The 26,739-nt window shown below is 38.4% G+C and overlaps 1 protein-coding gene across 1 annotated transcript in view; it reads left to right on the top strand.

The window, feature by feature from the left end:
• The window catches only part of LOC103474938 (calsyntenin-2), a 280,107-nt gene that overhangs the window by 93,390 nt on the left and 159,978 nt on the right, over nucleotides 1-26,739 (top strand). Inside the window, exon 2 of the mRNA XM_008426222.2 lies at nucleotides 15,686-15,808. Coding sequence (XP_008424444.1) covers nucleotides 15,686-15,808 — 123 coding nt within the window. The remainder of the gene's footprint in view (nucleotides 1-15,685; nucleotides 15,809-26,739) is intronic.

Here is a 26,739-nt window from a genome sequence, read left to right as displayed (position 1 = left end):
ATTGAAATAACTCTGCTTAGAGCAAAGTGTATATACGTGTGTATCAATATCAGATGTAATGGATTACGCAGATGATTTCCCATTGAGACTAAAACTCTTTTCAAGTTGTCTCAATGCAGCATAGACATACAAGAGCATTTATATTCTCCTCCCTCATACATACATACAGCTCTACTATTCAGAGCTGCTGTTTTATTTCTGGCTACCAGCAATTTATTTTAATCTACTGGCTGGAACAGCTAAAATTAAACAAAAGGAAATAAGACACACAAACACACAAATCTCAAAGTTCAATAAGCCAGAAATGCTGGTCAGAGGGATAATCTAGCAACAGTTCGCTAACAGGCTTTTGCCTCAGTGCGGCTCGGAGCCTGTTTTCATGTTGTGTTACGAGGCAGGTCCCTTTTAAAAGCACCCAGAAAACAATGCGGCGCAAACAGATGCTGGGCTTTATTCCACTGAACCCCTGCCCCATGAGCCTTCCACCTGAATTCATTTCCTGTACTAAACAACAAAGTGGAAGTTTTCAGAGATCGACTGTATGCACCACAAACTAACGCCGTGTTATTCCTCTCTCCCACACTCCCACTCGTCAGTATAATGGAAATTAAACGAACCGCTTGATCTTTGGCTAGTGAAAAAACACACACGGACACCTTTTTTGTAGGCAGTGACTGATTGCTTTGGTTCTTCAGCGAGTGCTCAATTAGAGTAGGGTGGGCTGAGGCTGCAGATGAAGATTGTACAATAAAAAGTCCTGGTCAGTGGGTGGAATAGCTGAATGGATATAAGCGCATTCTGCCAATTTATGAGTGGTAATTGTGGGTGTCTGTGGTGAATGCTGAATGCTAAATTGGGGGCGGCAGCATGGAGGGGTGATTGTTTGTTTTAACCAGGATGGCATTCACCTCAGTTAAATACTGAAGTGTTGCCTTGCCTTCAGTGACAATTTCAGATTTTGCAACACGTTTGCACAGCGCTTTAAAATCCCCCCTTACAGATTTCTTCTGTTTTTATGAACATACAAATAAATATGAATGATAACCCAAGAAAATACAAGAACGCTGATTTAATTTATGAAGAAAAAAGAGCTATCTAAACACTTTGGAAAGAAAAATGATTGATAACAATCCAAAAACTTGATGGAAACCATTGCCATCAAGCATTTACAATCTTATCAATTACTTTTTCCATCACTGTAGAGGAAATTAAACCACAATATTCATCCACCAAGATGTTACCTCACAAAAATGAGACCAGCCTGTGTTTCTCTTTTGATCAACAAAAGTTCTTGCTTTGCAACTCTTGAATGAATGGATCTTTTTGGCCAGTCTTGTTTTTATTGTATTAAAAACTTTTACCTGAACTGAGGCTTGGTTCTTTGGTGACCTCTTGGATGATTTGTCAGCAAGCTCTTTGAGTAGGCTGCCTGAGAATAATAACCACCATGCCATGTTAACTCTGTTTGTGAATGTCTGCTGTTGATGTAGATCAGCTATGGTTGACTTTGTAACACTGTTCAGACTAATTGATGCAAGTGAATTTGTTTCACACCTGTCCTTGACATTTTAACAATCTGAACATGATGTGTTGCATTTTGATATTTCTTTGTCTACTTCATGTTGTTAGACAGTTTCTATCTCAGTCATTTTGAATTCTGACTGGACTAGCAGTAAGTGGATCTGAGTGCATCTAGTAAAAATGTTATATCATGGTAAATCACGATAAAACTATTGGTAATTTAATTTTATTTCCACAGAAGATTGTGTTGGTGTGAATAGATTTTTCCCTGAACAAATGGATAAATTCTAAATGGAGTTTTTAATTTTTTTATGTATCTTTGTCTGATATTGAAATTCCTTTCATGATCTGAAAAATGTAAGTATGATTAAAAAGCAAATCCATAGGAAATCTGGGAGTATTTCTTTAATCACACAAATGTTCCCTCACATACATGCAAGTTTTAGTTTTTGCAGCTTTGCTGCTACTGAAGTACAAATTAACTTAATGTATCATCACTTTCACATTGCTGGGATGGCGCAGAGAGGAAGCTGAAGTTATTTTCTGTTTTTGAGTGTATCACTGCCTGCCAGCCTTTCTTTTCTCCCAGTCCATAGTCGAGGCTTCACAGCCATGCCCTGCTGCTCTGCAGTTCAACCATGGGAAAACAAAAGAAAAGACACAGGACAGGTGAAGAAAAGGTCCTTTATGAGTTCACTCAGAACAAAAATACCACATTCTTAATTTGTGGTATTTATTAAGAATGTATGCCAACTTTATAAGTTCAACTCGCACTGAACTTCCACCTCTTCACATTTCAGTATTTGGGGATTCAGTTATTTGGGTATTTTTCTGTGGAAAACATCTCCAAGTTAGCCATTGAAAACTATTCAAGATTTTTTTTGTAGAGAAATTCTAAAATATTTGAAATAAAATGCTACTTGGGAAGCTGAAAATTCTAGGCACAATTCTACTTGACATGGTATTTGCAAAGCAGTTTTTCAGTTTTCTTTTTGTTTTAGTGCTGACTGGAAGTAACCCAAAGAGCAGAGATAAGGTTAGCATGTATGGTAGTAGAAGGTTCATCTGAGCATATTAAGACATATTTAGTGCTTGAACTATTAAAATTGGTACCCATAAGCATTTTTAGAAGGGGTCTAACGCATTTAGTGCTTTCACTGTGGGCTGCAGCTCCTAACCTCTGTGAAAACTGGAGGTCCACTGTATTCATCTGTTTTGTAAACACAGATAAATGGCACACTGTTCTTGCCAATCAGAAATTTTTTTTTAAATAGCCGTCTCATTGAACAGTTATTGTTTAAATTAGAAGCTCTCTTTCTCCTAACTTAATTTAGTACTTTTTTCGGGTGCTAAAAATACTTACATTTTTGTCTTCTTTCAGTAACAACTTCAGCACCAAACTGTGTTTTTGTTAGCTAGACCTTCCTACTAGCTGGTAGTTGTAGTTCACTGTTGATTACTCATTGGAGTTTCTGACTAGCAGATCATTGGTCAGCCAAGTCAAGCTGACCAGCGTCCAATTCTCATCTCAAGTCAGCTTGGCACTGCATCACCACCATGATTAAGAGCATTGAAGAACCACAAGAAAAAATGTCTAAAACCTGAAAGGGCCAGGACAGATAAATGGTGCTATGTGTATTTAAAAGAGCAACTTTATTCAAGAGACAGTTTTGATTTATCTCTCAAAAAATGTCCACTGAAGCTCTATATCCCAGGTTTGCTCCCTTTGATATGTATCAGCGCACTGAGATTTAACCACTGAACAAACAGCTTTTCAACATTATGTCACTTTGACTCATTTCTTCCTATAAAATCAGTTTTCTTCGCCTTTTTCACCCTTTAAATTGACAAGTAAAGGGCAGTCACTTAGATTTCCACAGTCCAGCTTTCCCGTCTGTGTTTCCACACAGCCGGAGCCGCACACTGGCTTTTCTTTAACCAGATTATAGTGCATAGTGCACCTCATGTTCCATAAGACGGTGGCCTTCACTTCAAACGCCTTGCCACTCTAAAAGGATTACACAGGGGAAACTTTTATTGACTCAATGTGTCTTCACCCCCCTTACTTCACAGCTGGCTGCAGGTGTCACATTAACTGGCTGGCACAAAATTCTGTGGGGATCAAAAAGACCTGGAAACATGTCCTGCAACACACACACACTCAGAGACAGCTTATGCCGGGGGCCATCTGCACATAAGAGGCTCTTACTGGGCCGCAATACAGAGCCGAAGTGGTTTGAGTCAGCAGGAGTGCTTGTCTGTGGCCAATTTATATACAGGATTTTCTACATCATTAGTTTTCCCCAAATACATAAAATTTCTTCCCACCTCATGTCATTTGTTTGTGAGGTCAAAAAAAAAAAACAAACAGAAGCAGAATAAAAGAATGGTAGTGCTAGAAGCTTAAAGATTAGGAAGATGGACTTTTTTGAGTTCATGCAGTTTAAACACATTATTGATCTGGTTCACAGCGATTTTACAAAGCAGCAACAGTTCACGGGACATGACCTCTGTCAAACTGCCCAATTCACAACTCATCTTTTTTTTTTTTTGCATAGCACTATTCTAGAAACCCAAAGACATTTTATGGGAATCAAACAACATGACAAAATTACAAAACACAAAAATGCATCAAGCAAAATCATTAAAGCAAAACATGTAGTATTAATGACTTGTTAATTAATTGGTCTGTCTTTGAAAGCGATGTTGCTTTCTGGCTCATAAGCCACTAATTAAGTCACTATATACTAAAGTTCTATATATTTACATATATTTCAGGATTTTAACAAAAATTCCATGTTCGAGGCATAAGAAAATCTGTTATTTTTGAATATTTTAAAAACATCCAGTTAGTACCTGTTTGAAGTGAGCAGTTACTTTTTCCTATTGCACTTGAACGCATCTCAATCAGCGTAGTGACGTAGCCTGTTGCATGCGGAGTAGGTAAAATGCTGTGCTGGGCTAGCAGGAGGTAAGCCGTGCTACATTATCGGTCCAGGTGTAAATCATTTTTCTTGGTTAATTCACATTTCATAAGTTATATATTTATTCCAGTGTCTGAGGGAATGTTATATGGCCTATGGAAGCCGAAATTGGATTGTATTGTTATACAGCAAGCTAACACGAGTTCCTGTGTTACAGTTATGTAGCTGTGCATTAGCTTGACTTCACGCAATTGTGGCGGGATTTTTTGTTTGTTTGTTTATGTGATTTGACTCATTTTTATTTATTTTGGATGTTATTTTCTTTGCAAAGGGAGGTGTTTTTGTGCAGACTGTGCAGAGTGCTCACTGCTGTTTCTTTTGATATATCAAACAGGTATGAATTTTATAAAATATGACAAATATTGTTAAGAGATTTGTTTTGGTTTGTTTTTACTGTTCCACTATAACAAGGGTGACTGAATGTCATTGTTAAATGTAAAAATATTGTATTTTTGCACATGTCCAAACACGTATAGAAAATGCTGCGCTGGGCTAGCAGGAGGAAGGTGTTCTGGACCAGACTGTGCAGAGTCCACTGCTCATTGCTGTTTCTTTTGATATCTCAAACAGACAAAAGACGGTCGACGATCTGGCTCTTGTTCTATTTGTTACACTGATAGAAACATACAACACAGAGCTAAAAATTGGACCGGTCACAATGGCACCGCATATGGGTCCTGGATCAAGCATGGAGGAATCTTGATGCACTGTTGTAGTTGTTCATCCTTGATGTTTTCTATGCACACCAATTCTAAATTTAACCGCACTCTCACCAGTCTCTCTCAGTAGTAACAAAAAACATAACAAAATTCTCTACTCGCTCAGCTGCTATGTGCATTGTGTCCAAGCAGCAACCCAGAGCATCTCAGCAACAACAGAATAACATAATCCACAATTTCTACACCAATGCATACAGTGTCACTAGCAGGCCCCTGTCCACAGTGATGGGCATGTGCTGGGCCTGTGTTAGAATCGGCCTCCCAGCTGTAGAGAAGTACTTCCAAATTGCACCACAGGCTGTTTGGCCAAAACAAGCCATGTTTTTGTACCTGTTCGGTTGTCAAGAACAATTGGTGTTGTCATATTTAGTAATGAGGCTGGTGGTGGAGAAGGAGGAGGACAAAACAAAAACATAGACTTAAGGGGTTTCCTGTGTAATACAACAATAGCAGAACAACTCATAATGAAAAATCTCAAGCCTGTGAACTTCAGAGTGATGAATGGATGGATGTTTTTTCGTTTTGACTACAGTAGTTAAGACATGCAGCAGGTACAAATGCCTGTTTATAGTTTAGGATGTCCATTAGATAGGCTAATGTTGGTGTACAGCATTATGAAACCCCACCTCTACCTGTTTACATCCTCTCGTGCTCCTAATGAATTAATGAAAGTTCTGATGACGTGTACTCCACAGTAAAGGTGTGATACCTATAGCATCATGTGTTATAGGTATAACACATGATGCTATCATGTTATTTACCAATACATTTTTTGGTAAATGTATGGATATATAGAATATTCTACATCATAAGTTTCTGCCGATACATGCAATTTCTTCCCACTCCGTTGCATAATTTATGTGTAATAAAGAATATGTGAAACAAAAGGGAAAAAACACTGTGTGATATTTCACAGACCGAAGTGAAGACAATAGCACAATGCACATTGTTCTGGTTCACAGCGATCTTGCAAAATTGTTCCAGTTTAGAGAGGCCATGGCTTGCTTTTAACCCTGTGTAAAAAAAAAAAAAAAAGACAAGCAAATTTTGATTGTACATCTTCTGAGTCAAATTGCTAAATGTGTTGTGATCAGTTTATGTCAAAAGTATCATAGCAAAGATCAATCAATATTTCTTACAATAGTAAAGAAATAGAAAATAAGTATAAGTCAGTTTCTTTGTATATCAAGGTAGAGTTTGCCTATGTCTTGTCCCTGCGAGCTGTCCTGCAACTTTTCAATGCCTCTTTTCTCCAACACACATGAATCAAATAGCTCCTCAACATCTTTTAGCTCCATAGAGGCCCGGTAATGAGCCATTCATTTGATACATGCGTGTAGAAGCAGGGATGCATCCAAAAGTTCAATCTCAACAAATCTTCAAAATTTACTGTCTTCAGGATAGTACGAGGATTGGACATTGTCACCCGTGCATCAATAAATCTTTGTATGTAGGTTGGGCAATCTAAGTATGAATACTGATCAGAAATATTCGAGTAAAAGCAGACTGAAAACGTTTCCTGCATAGTTTAACACTATTAAGCCATTCACGTAATTGAGTAACCCAATACGTTTCTCCATTAGGTATTATTAGGTCCTTACCCACTCATTTGATGCTTTGCACTTATCTACCATTTTGAAATCTCAAACTCAGACTCTTCAATTCTTCCCACCTAACAATTTTATTTTTCGAGTCTACATGTATATGAGAAAAACTGAAAGCTACAAATGCTGCGTCTCGAATTGCACATACAATAATGGACTGGGATAATGGCCCTCAAATGATCCAGAGAGAGCACATTTGTGACTATGTAGCGGTTTGATAAAGAGGGGTAATGATGGCTGGGGGCGATGGCTCCAAAAGTGCATATGCAGCTCCCAAACATCCACTCCTGGACATTTGGATGGATGCTTTTAGCTTTGTGCGAGCGTGAGCCTTAATGCAGGAAAACGCCTTCATCTCGCTTTTTGTTTTTCTAACTCATCCCTGGGGACAGCAGGAAGGCTGGCGGGGCATTGACTCTTTTTCCCTTCTCTCTGGAAGAAGAGCAAAACTTGCAGTAACATGGCAGCACGTTGATTAAATCAAAGGAACAAACTCAGACAGATTGCCTTTATTTTTGCATTCCTCTCAGTTTCAGCGACCCATCTGTAATTGTGTGCTCTGAATCCAAAGGGAGGTGACGTTGAGGAGGTTTGGATTTCAGCCAGCGAAGGTAAAAAACAAACTTGCAATAAAAGTCTGACCTTTTGTCTCACAGCTTTCATACTGCTGGAGGATTGGAGAGAGGGAGATAGGAAAGAACTGCTCTGACTAAAGGCCATTGCATGCTGCGGTGCAAATAAAGAAAGGATTTTTACACGTGTGCCAGCCCTTTGCTTCCTGTGAGTGTTTGTTTTTGTCTGTGAAGAACAAATTCTTTAAAGTTAATTTCTGCTTGTGCCAGGAGGTGAGGGATGTTTGCTCTGAGGTCTTCTGTTTACCGCAGCCACAATACTCACCCTGTTTCTTTGCAGGGTACTGGCACACTTGTTGTTTTGGATCTGTTGGGTAAAGAAGATGCAAGGGCCTGTTGTTATCAACACCACTGAACCTCCCATGTGGAGTGTTATGTTGAACACACGCGCACACACAGTCATCAAGACACAAGACACATCATGGCCTAAATGCACAACCTGCTGGCCACAGAAGCAGCATGTACACCACGCAAACAGACACAGTAACACAACTTTAGTCATGCACATACACGTAGAGACTTGCAGCGCAGGCTTTGAAGTTAAAAAGAATGAGGAGATCCAGCTTCATCTCACTCAGCCAAGACTTACAATCAGCTCATCGTATCAAAATTCAAACACAGCAGGTACAAAAAGGTCAAATCGTGGCCATCATGCTAGCACTTTTACCTCAAAGCTATCTTATACAAGTACAATTCTGTATATTGAGTTGAAAACAGATACATCTGCTTTATAAAAACAATTAAAATATTTTTTAATCATTGTTTTATGCTAAACCAGGCTGAGCACTTTTGTTTCCATTAAAAAGTATTTATTTTTATTAAAAGTCACAAGAATTCTAGTGTTTTTTTTTTTTTTGTGTTCGGTAAAATTGCATTATAGCCTGTAGGACTTTGATCAAAAATGGTGTTTGTTATAATAGCTTGCTAGAATTTGGACCCTTTCCTCCAAATAGAAATGGTGCAACTGAGTCAGATTAGTAGGCTACACTTCTCTCATTCTATAGGATTGAGACGGGAACTTTTTGATGGCCACTCCAGCATATCGACTTGATTGAACTTGAACTACTCTGTAACTAGTTTATTTGGTGAAGTGCACCAGACCCAATTCCACCCCACCACATGATGCTGCCAGCCCCTACGTCAGATTGTTTTATTGTGGATGATGGCACACTATCAGCACCGTTAGCCAGCATCAGCAAAATGTTTTGCTTTTGTTGAGCTTAAAACACAGTTTTACCTAAATACTTTCTGTGGGACAAATACGTCTTCTTCCTGTGCCTTGGCTGGACATTGTCATGCTGTTGATACTTAGGAAATTATTGTTAGAACATTTGGATATTGCGTTTTGAAGCATATGAAAATTGTACCTTAGTAAAATTACTAAGCTGAATTTGAAATTAAAGAAAGTAATAATTTTAAGCTATCTTTTGCTCTTCTGGCATTTAGCAAAAAGGAAAAATATAAAAAAATATACCCGAATGGCCTAAAATAAAAAAGTTTAGTCATAAATAGCGTGAGAATTAATTTTTTTTTCGGTCTGTGTGTATGTAATTAGATTTCAACTATATTTAGATTACTTTAATAGTTTGGAGTTTACTTTTCACTGAATGTCCTCCAAACAGCTCAGAGCTGAAAGGACTGCAGAAGCAGACACAAAACAGGTCAGGGTGTCGCTGTCTGAGAGGAGCTACGATGGGCTCAATGTGACCCAGGAGGCTTGGCAGGAACACATTTTGCTTTGCTCCGTGCTCAGGCTAATAACCCTGCTTGTATTCAGCTCAAGACTTTCTCAGATTTATTTAGTCACCTTGAGGAGCATTTAACTGTGTCTTCTATTGACTTAATCGTTGCATTTAACTTTGCCGATGATTTAGTGGATAAACAAACTGGAATTCCCTCTACACCTGCTTAAATAAATTGCTGCAAATGTGTGATTGAAAACATAATCATGCAATTAGAGATAGCAAGAAAAGCATTGTTGCTATTTGTCATCCTGGTTTGGAGAGACTTGTAAGAAAAGCAGCTGAAACACTTGTCACAACTTTTATGATGTTTAAACAAAGGTTGTCAGTTTGACACCTTAATGAATGACACAAAGATATTGAAGATCTTGATGTGGCTTAGTCAAAGCCTGGCTTTAAATGTGACTGAGGCGTGGCAGTGGCAGAGCTTTGCAAATATCCCATAGTTTTGAGGCTTTTTGAAGTGATTTGCTCCTGCAGTGCCTCCCAAAAATGTATAAAGTGAATTATTACTTTTTTTACACAAATCGGTTTTTGAATATATCCCAGACTCCAAGATCTCTCTTTACGCCTTTCTAACCGTACGGTCAGACAGATTTAGTGAGGAGTGACCGTGTCATCCAGGACATGTTGCTGTGAAACATCATCTGTATCACCTAGATATCGAGCTGTTAGTATGCCATGACATTTGTATGACTGTCATGCAGGAGTCTTCAGTCAGAGGCCTCTTCATCCTTGTTGCGAGACTGATTGCTACTGGAGATCCTTCCTGCCCACAGCATCACCTCCCATATGACTTTTTAAAGATACTTGAATGATAGGAGTTGGGAGTCTACAACATTCTTTTTATTTTTAAACATGCATTACTGCTGGTGTCAGCTACATTTTGATATTAAATGCATCAGCCTGCAGTTAAACAGATTTCAAAACCAAACTGGGGGATGCTACCTGTCTGGAGAAGTGATCTACTTGGAAGCTTTTAAATGTGATAAAGTTGTCTCCCTGCAGATGGTTCCTGTCAGCCTGCTCTCGTAGGCACAAAGCCAGGACACACAGAGCATACACGATTAGCATTTGCAAAGATCTCCAGGGTTTTAAGAAGACAGGGATCAGTGCGATGATGGAGTGGTGGAGAGCAAAGCAAAAGCAGAGGCGAGCCCCCTCCTCGTACAGGGCAGAGCGGAGATGTTTCTGGCTGATTCGCAGTTACCCACTGACGAACGTCTCAGTGGCACTTTGAGCTGTGATGAGCTCCCAGCTTCCAGTGTGGCTGTAATTGCGTGCTGCTAGCAGTAATGCCTAGCTGTCTCTGCTACATTTACTTTTCATTATGCTGATGTATTCATCGCAGCCCCTTTTTCTTGACCTTATCAATCAGAGTTTAATTTCCTACAGACTTCTTTTTAATTACAACTGTTTCTCTTCCTCCCTGCATCCCCTCCGGAGGTCTGTTCAGATTGCAGCATCAGCCTGGTTAGAGGTGGCTCTCACCAGCACCGCCACAGTGGCACATTGTCGCCTGGTCAGAGATTAATCCACCGTTGTAGCGCCTCTGCCATGCTCAGAACCTCAAGTCAAATCCACGCCTCTCAGCTTAATTTGCAATGAAATGGCGGGGGATAGGCCCACTGACCTGCAGCTCGCTGTAAAGGGCATCGCAGCTCCAGAATTCTCTTTTCAGCTGTCACACAAACTGATTATATTAGCCTGGACAGGGGTAATAACTATATTCCTGTGATTAATTTGATTTGAGGCACAGAAATTATTCTCTGGCCTGTGACTCTGCTCGTTTGTGAAAATGCAAAAATAGGCAGATACTAAAATGTATGAATGATGCAATTTATTAATTTGGCAGCCACATGTTGGATAATATGGAGCAGTTGAAGGGGTTAGAGTTGGAAACGCAGCATCTTTATTCTGAAAATTGAGACAATTACCTAGGAATATCTAGGAATTCTTTAAATATGAAAGTCTTGGTATTTCAGAAGTGGCTCAGCTCAACGGTGCCTTGTAAAATATTTCATACCATCTGAATATATGCATAGATTATCAAAATACAATCCCAAAATTTTAATAAATTTATGTGGATTATTATATAAAAGACTGACATGAAGTAGTGCATAATTGTGAAGTGGAATGAAATTATATGTGGTTCTAAAACACTTACAAATTAAAGGAAATTGTAGTGTACATTTCTATTGCCATTTTTTTGCTCCTATACCCACAAATAAAATCTAGTGCAACTTCTAACTGTAATAGTGAAAAGAAGTTTTTAGTATTTACTCAGAGTCAGATTTATGCTTAAAAAAATATAGAAAATTATTACTTTGATTTTAAAACCCCCCTGACTTGCTGCACACATTTCAATGTTTAATTCCAGTTCTGGCATGAACATGCAAAAATCGTTTAAAACCTTAGCAGGTCACACTCACCCAGAAAGATGTGAGGTTTCTCAAGACGGCAGCGAATTGACCTCCCTCCATTCGCAGGTTATCGCATGCCATTTACTGACGGCTTTTAGCAGCTGTACAGGTTGTGTACTTTTTGAAATTGGGGTCACTTGTCTTGGACTGAGTTTTATTTTAAGCATTCATTCCATTAGAGTCTTTCTTGAAAGTAAAACAATAGATGAGCATCACAGGTATAAATCAAAACATGTAAAGGGCAGCTATAAAATGATAAAAATCTTTATTTCAATCATGTGAAAAACAATTGTCAGAAGAGAAAAATAAAAGAGGGATAAGAAAATGACAATGTTCTTATCAGTCCATTTTAGTCTGGAGCGTAGAGTCCAAATATTTACCACATTGTAAATGTTTACATTAAGTGTGCTAAAGACATTTAGCAAAGGAAGCAAAACTGAGAAGTGGAGTTCCTTTGAGTCTAACTGCAGAGAGTGATGTTACTTTGGTATTGACTGGAGGATTTATCAAGTTCAGTTTTGATTGAAGTTGCCATGGTTTTCCATGTAGCTAATCACTTAATGTCAGGAAATTAGTTTCGGGTTCAAACGTGATAAGCTGCAGCAACACTTCCACTGGGAATCTTGGCATCTGATGGTCCCCACCCATCATCCCACCCTCTCATTCTTGCCTCCTCGACCTCCAACGGCCAGACATTATTCTAAGACGAAAGAACAGATCATCCATTTTCCCGTAATGACCCAGGGCCAGGACTCCGGCTGTCAGTGCATGAACCCAGTTCTGTTCTCGAGGTTCCGCTACGTATGTCTTCCCGGTGACTGGCTGAGCTGTGGTTGTGGGTGTCGGGGTAGGGTTCACATGTGGGTGGGACGTCATCTTGATGCCGTGGCGATTACCGGAGGCAGACTGCTTTATTGCTCTCATCACTCCTGATGAAAAACCATTTTATCCCACACACATAGAGAGCAGCAAGGCTTTAAGTTGTGATTAGCTTGCAGTTGCAAAGCAGCCTGGCCAAGCTGACTGATGGCCCCGCAAAAGTTATGTTGCTAATTAGTGATGTTGAGTTTTCTGTTGGTGATTTTTCTCTTATGACATCAAAGAAAACAGGTCTTCAGATATTCTTTGTTGTATTGAAGGTGGAATTGCTTTCAAAATTTAGTTCATAATTCAGAACACAACCTTCAGGTCCGTCTGACACCGCTAAAGTACAGAGAATGAGAGGCACATCGCAGATTACAAGGTCAGCGGGAATCCTTGGCTGTGACTGCTGAAAAGGCTCTTCAGTCCTCATGACTCCCAGTTACTAATGGTGCTCAGTCTCATGGTGCGTTTTTCAAATTTAATGGAACTTTGCTGTGGTCACAAATGAGAATTTCAGTTCACAAAGGGCTGTTTTCAAAAAATTTTTGCATTTTGATCAACACTCATTGGCCACTTTGTTAGGTTGTTACCAATCACATCAGAACAAATGCACTATCCACGATAAAGCCAACTTGCTAAAATTCATATTCAGAAATTTTGAATGTGGCATGTCGTTTGTTAGACAGGTTGGTCTGGTATTTACATTCCCAGCCTTAACTTAATCTTATCCAGGAACGATCCTGAAAAGAGAAAACAGCCGGTGAGGAGCACTTGTGTGGATGAAAACACTTTAATTGTAACCATGCAGTCCAGGCTTTAGATTGAATAAATGCCAAATAAGTAGTTATTACAGCTACATAATACATTTACATGAATTCTGAAGAAGGTGAGCGACAGCTGCAGAATACTGTAAAAACGGGCTACAGTGTACACAGGTTCACCAGGCTATGTTCACACAGCAGGCGAATGTAACTTGCATCGTCTTTTTTGCCCATATGTGACCTATGTCAGACTTTTTCACAGCAGTCTGAATTGCCCAGTTTTGATCTTAATCCCGATCTTTTCACCTCCACAGAAATTCTCATTTGTGCCACCTTCAGATGTGGTACTAATTTGGGTACATATGTGGTATACATATGGTAGCAGGAGGCAGACACTGTACATCCAACAAAAAGGTGGATTTAATTAGAAGTCAGATTTGAGCATTAAGATATGCTACATAAATACGGCCTTAGTTCCAGCTAAAACATTCAGACGATAAAGTATGTTCTGTAAACATAAAAACATCCATCCTGCTTAGCATCAAACAGAACATGCTGTCTTTTGCACTGTAGCTTTATCACCAAGTTATTTCCCATCATTACACAGTCAAAACCCCATGGTTATCCTCACTGTTTTATCAAACTAATGAATATTAATCACTTCCTAATATACTAGTGAATGATCTCTGACTGTATCAGTGCTGTTAGTCACGCTTTCTTGGCTGCCCCTCATGAATATGGAGTCTTCCGGTGTTCATGTGAGAAAATGTTTCTCAGGTTTCCCTGGTTTTGTGTTGTCATGAAATCACTGTCACAAAACATCTTTCTAAAGTCTGCAGAGTGCTGATCTATTGTGCTTACAACTGATATAAGGTAATTTGTGTAAGCAGCACTATTAGTTACTAGGTAACACAAAAAACATTAAATTGACATCAGTAACTCACAGGCTTATCAGCTTTTTGTGATTACTATTGTCACTGGCAAATGTTTCATTTACTGTCAATGTTAATGATCTAACCCTTAAAAGTAATTTTTTTAACTTTCTGACTTTCACAGCCTCTCACTTAACTGTGGAGGAAATGTGACCCTTTCTTCTTTACAATACTGCCTCAACGCATTGAGAGTTGCTGATATTTGTTTCTACACAGTACTCCTGAGGTTTCACTGTAGCATAATTTGATTGAGGTCTGGACTTTAACTGTTCCATTGCAGCACCTTGGTTCTTTTGCGGCCATTTGTTGTAGTTTTGCTTCTGTGCTTGGGATCATTTTATTTTTCACGAACCAGTTTCAGCTAAGCCTTTGCTGTTGTGAAATGTGCATCTAGGATTATTTGTTGATTTTATGGATAACTTGATTTTACCATCTTCGGATGGTGAAACATAGATGTGTCCTGCCCCAAGTGGAGGAGTTTAAAAACCGCTACTCCGTGCTGAAGCAGAAACAATACAAATTTTATTCAACTTAACAATCTGTTAAGTTGAATAAAATTTGTTTGCTTTCTTTTATATTTATCTTCACAGATCTAAGTCACAGAAGGAAATGCTCTTAGTTAAATACAAACAGGACTTCAACCATATAATTATGTATAGGTTTTGTGATTCGACTGGTATCTGGGCAGTGATTTGGTGCAGATATGTAAGCTAAACAATAGTAACATAACTCAGGGATGACATGCAGTAGTAGGTATTGTGCAGCAGCAAGATGGTTTGTGAATACTTTGATTGTCCCAATGAAAGTGGAGAATGTTTTGTGACTTTTGTTCTTCTAAATCATTCAAAATTGCACATTTTAGCACTGGCGTTGATTTTACTGACATCCAGTGCATGGCTGAAGTGGTCTGTAACAATTGCTGCTTGATTTAACCTGGAGAGAGTCCACTACTTATTTTTTCCTGTCATCGAATGGGGAGTAATTATTGTTTTTGCACTTTAGTCCTGAATCTCAGGGGAACCAAAATTACAGCCTTGCTTTGTCATTTCTGATCCTTCAACTCACACCTGACATTTACAGAGTCAAACAATTTGTTGCAATTTGTTTTTTGTCTTTCTTCTTTTCTGGTCAAGTATAATAACATCATATAAGTGAAAATATTCCCTGTTTCTTCTCTTTATGTTTTTTTTCTGTATTGAATGAAAGACGGTGGAGAAGTGCCCAGTGTTTGTACAACACCGCACACTCCAAAGACTGATAAAGTACCCTAGAACATTAAGCCTTTTAGTATTTATACTACTTTATGTCCTTAAACTCTGGAATTAAACTACTTTGAAATATTACAACATTTTTATTTAAAACAGCTAAGGAGCTCTAAAGAGAGATACAAAAATGTGTCCTTCTGAGATCAAAGAAGCTGAAATACTTTGAGTGCAACAAAACTACTGATCTGTGTTAAGCTGTGCTTTCTTAAGGCTCATTTGTTGCTTTCTGTGTCCACAGTGAACAAACACAAGCCCTGGATAGAGACATCATACCATGGAGTGATAACTGAAAACACTGATGTTGTTCTGTTGGACCCTCCACTGGTTGCCCTGGATAAAGACGCCCCCATCCCTTATGCAGGTAGGCTGCATTTCACCATCCACTCGGCAAACATGGACTAACTGGTATCCGCTAGAGGCCAGTCAACAATGACTGAAAAGTTAATCCTCACACGGAAGCATCGCTGCAGGATTTATTTACGCCAGAGATATAAGCCACATAAAGCTGTTGTGTGATATCCCTGAATGAATCCTCTCTATCGCATATACTTTTTGTTTGTTTTGCACTGGACTGTACTGATTTAATTTTAATCCAATAGTTCTGAGTAAACACTACGTGCAGGACTCCTTTTTTTTTTTTTTTTTTTCCTATGTATTGTTGCCCATATAAGCCCCTCTGGTGACTGAGGAAGCTGTGAGAGGAAAAAAAAGCCTTGTATAACCGGATTAGATTCTTCTCACTTTGTGGCCATTCCAGCTCATCTAAAGGGTGCCAACTTTTGCGGGGGGGACGCCTGCTGGAGGCTACTGGCTTGCCCAGTCGTTCCCTTCTCCCGCCAAGCCGCTAATGTGGCCAGGGCCGCGGCAGGGGGCTGCTGCCCACTCACAGAGACCCTCAAGCTTAGCTGGCTGGAAGGACGGATTAATGGTTGAAGTGGGGAAGAGAGCGTGCACTGCGCACGCAAATGTGAATGTGTGCATGCTTGCGAGAACATGTTTAGCATTGGTTACAAATGTGCACATGCATATATATGTATGTGAGTGTGATTGTGTTTGCATTGTGGCCGGAGGGGCTTGCTGGCATGGCCACCCCACAGGGAGAAAGAGAGAGAATGATGAGGTCGGTGGGAGTTGCTGGCTGACCAGTACATGCCCTCTAGCTCTCTAGACTGATGGCTACACATGGAGACGGTACGTGCACCTGCATGCATGGCTTCACACAAGCATTTTCCTACACACTCAGATCAGGCTTTGCATATAGACATTCCTGGAATTCCAAAGTGAGAGCACCGGGAGAGATTCCTCACTGAAATATTAATAGGCACAGACCAGGGTTACCTGTTGCTTAGCACTGAGTCTCTCTTCTTTCTTTCTTGCTGTGGTAATTAGGTATCTCTCTCCACTCTCTTGGTTTCTTCTCATCATAACTTCCCAAATGTGTCACCTTCCTCTTTGTATATTTCCCAGCAACCCCCCAAAAAACCAAACAATATTGCTTTTGCAGCTTTTTTTTTGACATAATACAGTTCTGAATTTGATGGACAGAGTTACTCATGAGATTCATGAGATTGTAGAATTACAAGTCGGTGTACAGGTAGTATTTGAGCCATTTAATTAGGTCATACAGATTTTCATTAGGGTAATGCTCCAACATGGAGATACAAAGCCTGACTGGTAACAATTTGCATGAAGCACTGGGCCGTGCATCAGTGGTGGACAAAAAAAAGCCTGCAAGCTCTCCCTAATGCTGTAAGTCATTAAAATGTATAATATTCTAAATTGTGTGAGTGTGTCAATCACATTTGCTGATCTGTCTCTTACAAACGTATTCACACTGCTTCCAACCTCTCAAATTTTGTGATCTTACAATCACAAGTCCCGGGAAATTTTGGGGGGATTTTATGTGATAGACGACTACAAAACATTTTAAAGCAGAAAAAATATTTTCCATGTTCTTTTTTTTTTATGTTTTACAAATATATTTGCCATTTTATTTTTGACCATTTCCTCCCAACCACCAAATAAACTCTCATTGCCTTTCTTGGGGGACTTCCCCAATGTCAATGTGACGCTGCACGACCCAACATCTGGAGCCTTAAGGAGCTCCAGGCAAATCTCATCCAGGTGTATTAATAGTAATAATAGACACAGGCAGGCTGTATTTACAAGCTTGATGACAATTGGTTGCACTCTCATCTTTTTAGAGGTATACAAGTAAAGAGGGTTTTCTTTGTAAAAAATATTTAATACTCTGCATTACTTTCATGTCACCTCACAATTACGGCTTGTGGTACTTTATTTTTTTGGTCTGTCACGACATTATCAGATGCACTGGTGTGTGTAATTATGTGACACGTCAAAGATGTATGAATGCTTTTAGAAGACACTGCTTTTATTCTTAAAAAAAAAAGAACCCTGTAACTTTAGACACATTGACTGTAAGATCAACACGCAGTTCAGATTAATTCAGAGAGAAAATCCCACTAAGTCGGCACAATTCCACAGAGTTTCCCTGTTCTTCTTTTACATCGCTCTGAACCTGTCCAACATTCATCTGGGGCTGCTGGGCAGTCACTGATCTGGAACAACAGAAATTGTGGCAGAGTTGTGTCTGAAGCTTGACGAAAACTGACACCCACCTTGACTGTGGCCCCATATCAACTCTCCACCTTCAGAATTACCTACTCAGGACTTCAGGAAGAGTGAAGGGCACCTGTCGGCTCTAAAAACTTCTTCTTTTATGCATGCCTGTGTCTGACAGAGTGCAGTCTGTTTGCACTAACAAACAAAAGTAAATAGCTTAGGTAATAAAAACACCAACAAGAGTTTATTCTTTATGTTAAGCTGACAGAGTACCTCGTTGTCAGTTAGGTTGTGGTTTTCACAAGCAACAGAAACTCTTCACAGCTTCTGTCTAGACTAAATATATCCATAATTTTATTAGTTGACAAGCACCTACGCAAATTCAGTCAATCATTTTTCTGGATTTTCCCACCTCAGTGACAATTGTACATGAGGGTGATGCTGAAGCCTCTGAAAGGTGAAAAGAACCAGGCAAACACTGTAGCTCTGTAATAATGTGCAGAAACAAGTCAGGGAAGGCTGCATGGAACAAAAATATGGGCTCTGAATCAGTTCAGCTCAACCAATTATCTCAGCACATCGGCCCCCTCTCCATGCTGTGATTCAGTCTTAGCTTCTCGTTTTCATGCTCGATCTGACTTAAATAAATGTCACGCCTGTTGTCAGTGGTGCATGCCCAACTCTTTCTGCCTTACCTGTAGGCAGAAAGAGTTACTGCCTTTTACTAGTAGATATTACCTTTTGTTGACAGAAACATTTTCATTATTGGAAAACAGCAGATAAGATAAAACCTGTTTGTTAGTATGATTCTGAGTATTTATATATCTTCAAATTCCCATGCCATAAATGTCAGTTATCTAGTTATTTTTTAAACAGACCCAGGCAGAGATTTTTGTTACTGATCATTCTTCATCAAAACCATTGTTTTAAATCGTTTTTACTACATTGTTTTTGTTTTGTTTTTTTTCAATATAAGACTTTCCATTAATATTATTAATATTATTCTTATTTGCATCTACAATGATGGGCAACATGATGTTGCCACCCCTTTACATTTGGGATGGTTGTCTCAGGCTTGCAAGCTTTTCCTCCAAATGTAACAGATATTATGTTTGAAGACTCCAGTTTTTGCTTAACCACACCACAGAACATATCTCCAAAATTATTTTCTTTCCCTCTGAGTGCATTTCTAAATTGAAATCTGGATTTCTTTGTGTCTCCTCTCTGAGTGGCCTAGTAGCCCATGTCAGTGCGGGACTTTTTCAGACTCATTTTGATATTTTTAAGTTTACATTTTTCCTAAAAATCTAAATTCACAATAGAATAGATAAATTCACAAAATTTTAAATGGAACATGAGCCAGTAGATGGTAATGAATCCATGTTAGGACACTTAGAAATGCAAAAGAATATGATTCTAAAGAACAGTTCAGCACCAAATTACTCATATCCCTGGCATATCTACCAAAAACATAGCTTTCATTTGAATAATATATGTAAACATAGAAAAAAAATCTTGATTACAAAACATTTGCATTAGGGTGAACAAGGTAGTGAGAAGTTTTGTACAAGGGACAAAAACGCTAGTAGTCGAAGTGCTGAATATCCAATGTTCTTGAAAGAGATCAATGACGCGTTTGGTGGTTTGATCTGCTTTTTTTACTACAAGTTCTGCTGTAAGTACATTTAAATCTATAAATATAAATATTCTGAATTATTTAGTTTGATAATATGCAAGACCAATATCCATGCAATTGATTGATTTGAACTGGCTTTGTTTAGATGGTTTGTGGAGTGTCACTGTTCAGAGAGAGCTTGCAAAGTGCTGGGTTTGCCAGGTTAATCGGCAAGAGTTTTGCTAAGTGCTGGTATTTGGCACAGGTCAAATGATTGTCAGTCACTTCTAATATTCTATCGCCAACATGCCTGTTGACACTGACAGCTTTTCATTTTCTTACAGGGAAACTTATTGTTAATGTGTCAATCCCTCAGTTTCACCGGTCCCCAGAGTCCTGTGGTTTTTGCTTGGACAAGCAAGCAAATGTCTCACCACTGACCCACAAACCGCATACTCTATGCTCTATCAGCAATGCTTGGAAAGATTCAAAGTCCCCAAATCACCCACCCACGCGCACACACACACGCACATCCCCGCACACACACACACACATCCCCGCACACGCACACATACACACACACCCACACCCCCATACACCCCCACGCACACACACACGTTTGTATTTCTACCCATATTAAGACTTTGTATAGACTTCCATTAATTTCAGTTACTAAATTTATGCCAAAGGTAAAACCCAGACAGTTTTACCTCTAAACTTAACCCTGAACTCTAAACAATGGGGTCAACAGTATTAGGATCAGGCTTTGGTCAGTATAAGGCACAATGTTAGATAATATGCCAGAAATGATCCTAAACAGGATACTGAGACGCATTCTGTCCCTTGCTTTTTTTTTTTTTTTAATAATCAGAGCTGTTCTTGTGTGATTGCATATGAAAACAAAAAACTGTCTCTAATTTCAGTCTTATCTGCTTTACTAAAATGTGCCTCTGAAGACAATTATCTCCTGTCTTTGGTGAATCCAGCAGTCTCCTTTTAATCAAAAAAGCTGTTGGTCATATGATCTCCTGTCTCTAGCTATATATATAAATATTCAGTACAGGTAAGCACAGGGCATCATAATATTGCTGTGATTAAATAGATGTTACTGTGTAATTGGGAGAGACATGTCAGGGTAATTATAAAAAGTATGCCGTATCATTCACATAGTGTCAATGAGCTCCACACAATATGTTGATGGAGAACCAAAGTGGGATTAATGACAAAAGAAGAGTGAAATAGGCCTGTCTGAGAGTTGCAACAAAGTACAAAAGCACAAAAAAAAGATTATTCAGAAAGGAAAAAATAGGTTGTACAGGTTAAATCTTGATTATATATTCAGGGGCATTACATCTACAATTAGGAATGCTGTTAGTCACAATCTAGAGCTGTATTTGCTAAAAATATGGTTTAGTGCAACAGTATTCAAAATCTGCTTAAAAATCTGTTTGTTAACTTCCTTTCGCATGTTGGAGTCACTCTGTTAGTTTTGATTTGTTCTTTTCGTAGACTTTTATTCATTATTTTTATTTTGAGGCATTGCATGTTTGAACGATTAATCCCTCTGGATTTTTGATCTTGCTATTTTTTTTTACTTTTGGACAATTGTTATTACATGTAACTGTGACAATATTGAGTTGCTTTGACAAGTGGGAGCAGCTGGTGATCTCCTGAAAAGCTCAATTAATGCCTTAACTGCAACCCATGGCTAAAGAGTAGGACTAAAGAGCAGAGAAAAGAAGGAAGTCCAAACCATCTCTTCCATTAATCCTAATGGGCATGGATCATCTGTCTGCCTGGCTTTCTAATGAAATAGCCAGACAGATTTAAAGAGGAGCAACAAAAGAAACTAAGATGGATCAGCAATGCTTGCCAATAACTGACACTGTCAAATAGGACATCCATTCATCCATCCATTATCTTCCTCACTTATCCCTAAAGACACTGCAAAGGGTGCTGGTGTCTTTTCCCAGTGGTCAACGGGTGACGGGGGAGGTACACCCTGGAAGGTGGCTAGTCCGTTTATATCATGTTTCTGTGAAATATCAGCTGTCAGGATTGTCATGACACTCATGAGGCTGTTATACATCAACAGTCAGGGGCCTCTTTGGATTCGATGAAAGACTGACTGCTACTGGAGATCCTTCCTGCCCACAGCATCACTATCCACAACAAGTCTTTGAAGATACTTTGATAAGCTATGACAACAGTTAATTCCCTTTTGGGATAAATAAAGTATTTTCATTTTTGGGTTATTACGGATCATTTAACTCCCTTTCTGGTTAAAGCTTTTTGCTTGACCTGTCAGTTTAGGTGAACAGCTGTGTGTTTGTTGGCTTGCAGTTGTGTCATGCTCTTTCTGTTTTCAGAAGATGGATTAGACATCGGTCAATGAGATGTTCAAAACTTAGGTTTTCTCAGAAAATATAATCCCTTCTTTAAAGTTCCCTAACATCTTTCCTCCTGACCTGTCGGCTATGTTTCAAATAATTGATTTGAATAATTGAATAATTGATTTCAAATAATTTGTCCCTGAGGGGCAATTTCAAGGCACTTGAGTAGTGCAAATGGACTCAAAAGTGAAAGCTCATAAAATAAAATTAATAAAATTCACACAAAATAATCACATATGTACGTAGGTAGTGAAAAGTGCAGTGGGATTTTTTTGATTGTGTGCTGTGTGAAGTAATTTGTAGTCAAAGTGCAGCAGTGTAGCGAGAGTTCATAGTTGGGTTGGAAGGGTCAGCTGACCCCAGGTCAATGACTTCATCATAAGAGGAACGCTGAAGTCAATTAGTGGATATAAGGGTTACCGGTTAAAACTATATGGGTAGATATAAATGCATTCCACTCTCTTTTTCACACTTTCTTTGTAAAACAGTAGGTAAAAATCATGTCTCAATTTAATCATGTAAAATCTGAAGATTCTTTAAATCATGTTCTATAGAGCAGCTTGGTTCTGTAATAACTAAGCTGTTTAACTGACTTTTTATGCAAACCTATCTCTGCATTTTGTAAATATGAAGCCAAAAATCAAGCCTTTTTCTTTGAGCTTCAGATCTTTACTAATACATTATTTGAAAAAAAAAGTTATTAGTACAGGCATTTGATTTTAAAAAGGCAATATTTTTGCCCTTTCTTTGTCAGTTTCTTAAAATAAATATTCTCCCAGTTGAAAGCTGCAGATACTGTGATTAAAACTGAGCAGGCTGTGGTGTGTTTGCAAAGCGATATTCCCTATAAAAGTTGGTTTAACCACAAGTCAGGCAAATGCCCTTAATCCATGTGTTCTTTGATTTGCCCTCGTCGACCTCAGCACCGCTCCCTTCTCCTGTTTCAGCTGTTTTGCTTTCGGTTTGACCTGGAACAAGCCCTCACTTCTTTTCTTTTTTTTTTCCACCCTCCTTCCTGTGTGCTCACACTCCTCTCCTATCTCTCTCAGATAATTTCCGCCTGTCGGATTTTATCCAGATCCGTTTGAGTTCAGAGACACGAGTGACGTTCTTCATCTTTCGTAACCCTGCAGGCTGTTCGAGGTGTTGCATCATGTTTCCGCAAATGGCTGATATTTTCATTCACAGAATAAAATCTTATTAGATCCATTTTTGAATATTTTGTTTTTTATGAGAAATCAGGAGCAAACAGATGACTCTGACAACAAGGGCGACTAACTGCAAACACAGCATCCCTGTTTAGTCTGACTCAAGCACAGTATTATTCAGTGACGCTGCTATTCATGCAAATTTGTTTTCAACAGACTTTTGAGCTGATAAGCGCAGACAGCATAATAACCATCTTCCTTCTGGCATTCGGAGTGCCTTATTCTTTGACTTCAACACAATGGAACTATCACTCTGCCATTGTTCACATGCTCAATTATTAATGAAGTACTGAATTGCAATCTGCTCCTTCAGTGAACCACGCAGATGAGGGAAATAGTCTTTGTAATGAGTTAGGCTTTTTTCATGCTTTTTACTTTTTTTTATGTCTTTTGATGAGTTTCACAGCGGTCATGCTGACTCGCAGCAATTCTTTGTTCCTTTAAAAGATGGCAAAAAAAAAGAGACTTGTTTTCAGTTTTCTTGAATACCATTTTTAGTTTCCAGCTGACATTCTCCTCATCCAAATTTGAAAGTTGTTACGTGATAGGCTGGCTTTTCAAAAGAGTAGCATTGTTGTCTTCACATGATTGCACTGAAGCGTTTGATGGTATCCTTCTCTTTGCTCTGATCTGCCCTTGTTTCTGGAGCAGGATATTGAGGTGCCGATATGCTGAGGACTGCTCTAAAACTTCAAATATGGATCCTGTTTTACTTTTTTAGGATGTAGAAGTGTATGTCACGAACAAGCTCTTGTAATAACTGAATCACCAAAATATCTGTTATCCATATCCAATGACTTAAATGAAGGATAATGGTCCTCCATATGGGGTTTGGTTCCAGACCTCATAATTTTTCCTGTATGCATAACTCTTTCTCTCTTTGCACCGTTTCTATCTAGGCCTTGCTAATAAAGCCCACCAGTTCAAAAAATTAGTAAAAAAAAAAAAAAAAGTCAACAAAAATGTTTGCATCAGTCATGTGCAGTGATGTCAGTAATGTGATGCTTAGTAACTAATATAAATAAATTCTTATTGCAGAGTCTTTTTTTTTCTTTACAGTCAATTGTATATTGTTTTTGTCATATTGTAAAAGCAAGGAATGTTTTAGTTTTGCTGGTTGCTGCCAGGTGCCCATTAAAGTCAGAATTCTGAGAAAAAATATTCAGAATTTTTAAAATTTCTCATTAGTTTTAGTTCTTTTCTTTTGTCTTATTTTTCAGATTTTTTTTCTCTTTTCAAATAGTCATCATTATTTTTTCCCCCAGTCACCGTGATCCTTTCCCATAGAAATGACACTCTCAAGTCTGAACTTAATTATTCTAAACAGAGTCTTCCAAATACTGTTTTTATTAACTAACACCTTTTTGAAAACAACATAAAACAAGGGCTTCTTAGTTTTACTCCAAAAATATTCTGAAAATTGTTCCTCTGTTAGTGAGTTGGATTAGTTGATATACTCATACTGCTCATTTTGGAGAAGAGCTAAAAAAAAAAAGCTGTCTAGGCTAAATAGCTTTATGTGACTTTAATGGAAACTGTGAAATTAAGTGGGATTCTAATGATCAACACTTCAAGGAGAAAAAGAGCACATGAACATTTGGTGTGAATTTTGTAAACAGTCTACTCTCCTAAAACTACGTCTAGTAAGCAATAAATATAGTAATTTAGCCTCGTGTTCAAGACTAGAAAATGTTTCATACACCCACGCTGCAGTTTCATACAATCTGACAAATAACCTCCACACTTGGTTAAATGTGTGATTGCTGAAGATATGTGGTCATTCTGCATCTTGTATGACCTAAAATAATGTAGCATGCAGGGTTGGCATTTCAATAGCTACAAATGTAAAAAATATCAAAACTAACAGAAAATATCAAAACTAACAGAGAGCTGTTGCTATCTTTAACAAACCATCTGTTGAAGGTTAGTTTAGTTTTTCATCTCATACGGTTCATTTACAGAACACTCAATATTTTAACTGATAATGTACAATCTCTATGTACAAGACAATTTGCAAAGATGTAATTCAAATCAAAAGACAACTTATTATCTCTGAATAGCTTTATGGACACTCATGTGAGGGTTGTGTGTGTGTCCCACATGAAGTATGTGTTACATCTCTGAACGTCTGTTGCAACTTTTTTCGGAGTAAACAAAAGTACATAAATGTCTAATGAAGAAATGTGGACAACAAAACACAGTAAAAAACCAAAAACACATAAGTCATTATATTCATGTGGATATTAATTAATTGTGAGATGTTTTTTTATCTTTAATCTATCAGAAATGTTAAAGTTTTATGCATCAGCTGAAATTGTAAGATGTGCCATTTCTTACTGAAATATGAAATCAAATCTAAGCAAAAAATAAGTCATGAAATGTTATACATACCCACTACATATGTACACATTTTTTCAGTTTTTTCTTATCTTGTTAATCTAGTTTTCTTTCTTTGTCAGTCAGTTGTCACATATTTGTACTTCAGTGTATGATTTTTTTCATGTCAAATTTAATTTTATTGTTCAGCAGTGACAAAGAGAAATACATTGTTCCTTACAAAGCTCTATGAAAAACTTTAGTCAGATTTATTTGCACTCAGCCACATAGTTCAGCTTTAGATTTTTGTGGAGGAATGTGGAAAACTTGAGGCAATCATCACCAGGGCACTTTTTTTTTTTACAATCAGTTGATTTACCTTTCTCCTAATGTATTTTTCCAAACTCTTTCATTGCCTTCAGAGATTTACTGCACTGTTTTCACACAAGGGCAAGATATTGTCAGTCACACTGAATAAAAAAGCAGCAAACTGTCATTATTTAACATTACCTAAGAGATCACCGAAAAATAAACTTCAGAGCCAAATGGAAAATGTGCTGGTGATGGAAATATAACAGAAAGTTGGTGCTATGAGTGCAATAATAAATCCCCTTCCACATATATGTAATAATTCTTTATGCCCTTGGTCCTGGAGCATTCTGTTTCAGCGAACAAAGTTTGGCAGAATGTCATTTCACAAAATGTTGTGTACCATTAATCACAAGATTGCATGATCACCATTCTTTCAAACCAAATGAACGGCATGAATTTTTAAAGTCAAGATGAAGAATTGAGGATTTATGCACCCTTGACATGTGAGGGAGCGGCGGCACAAACTTTGAGGCCAACGTTATCCTGTTCCGGCTCAGGGTTTCATCTCTGTATCCTTGTTTTATCTTCTTTCTCCTACATGCCATCGTCTCTAATATCATCTCAGCATGTTCATACGCATGCGAATCAAAGACTCCATTAAGTGAGCGGGGGGGGGGGGAGGCTGTGGGGTACAAAAAATGATTGTTTAAGAACGTATGAAAGATGATGATGAATAGCAAAGCTTACGGACACTTATGTCAGGAAGGCATGGAAGGGATATCCATTGTAACAGATGTGGATTTATTTTAAAATTAGCTTTTAAATCAGTGTATGCGTAACATACACATTGATCAGACATAACATT

Source organism: Poecilia reticulata, linkage group LG13 (genome assembly GCF_000633615.1).
Source record: "Poecilia reticulata strain Guanapo linkage group LG13, Guppy_female_1.0+MT, whole genome shotgun sequence".
In the NCBI taxonomy this organism is placed as follows: domain Eukaryota; kingdom Metazoa; phylum Chordata; class Actinopteri; order Cyprinodontiformes; family Poeciliidae; genus Poecilia; species Poecilia reticulata.
This window is presented reverse-complemented; position numbering and strand designations above follow the sequence as displayed.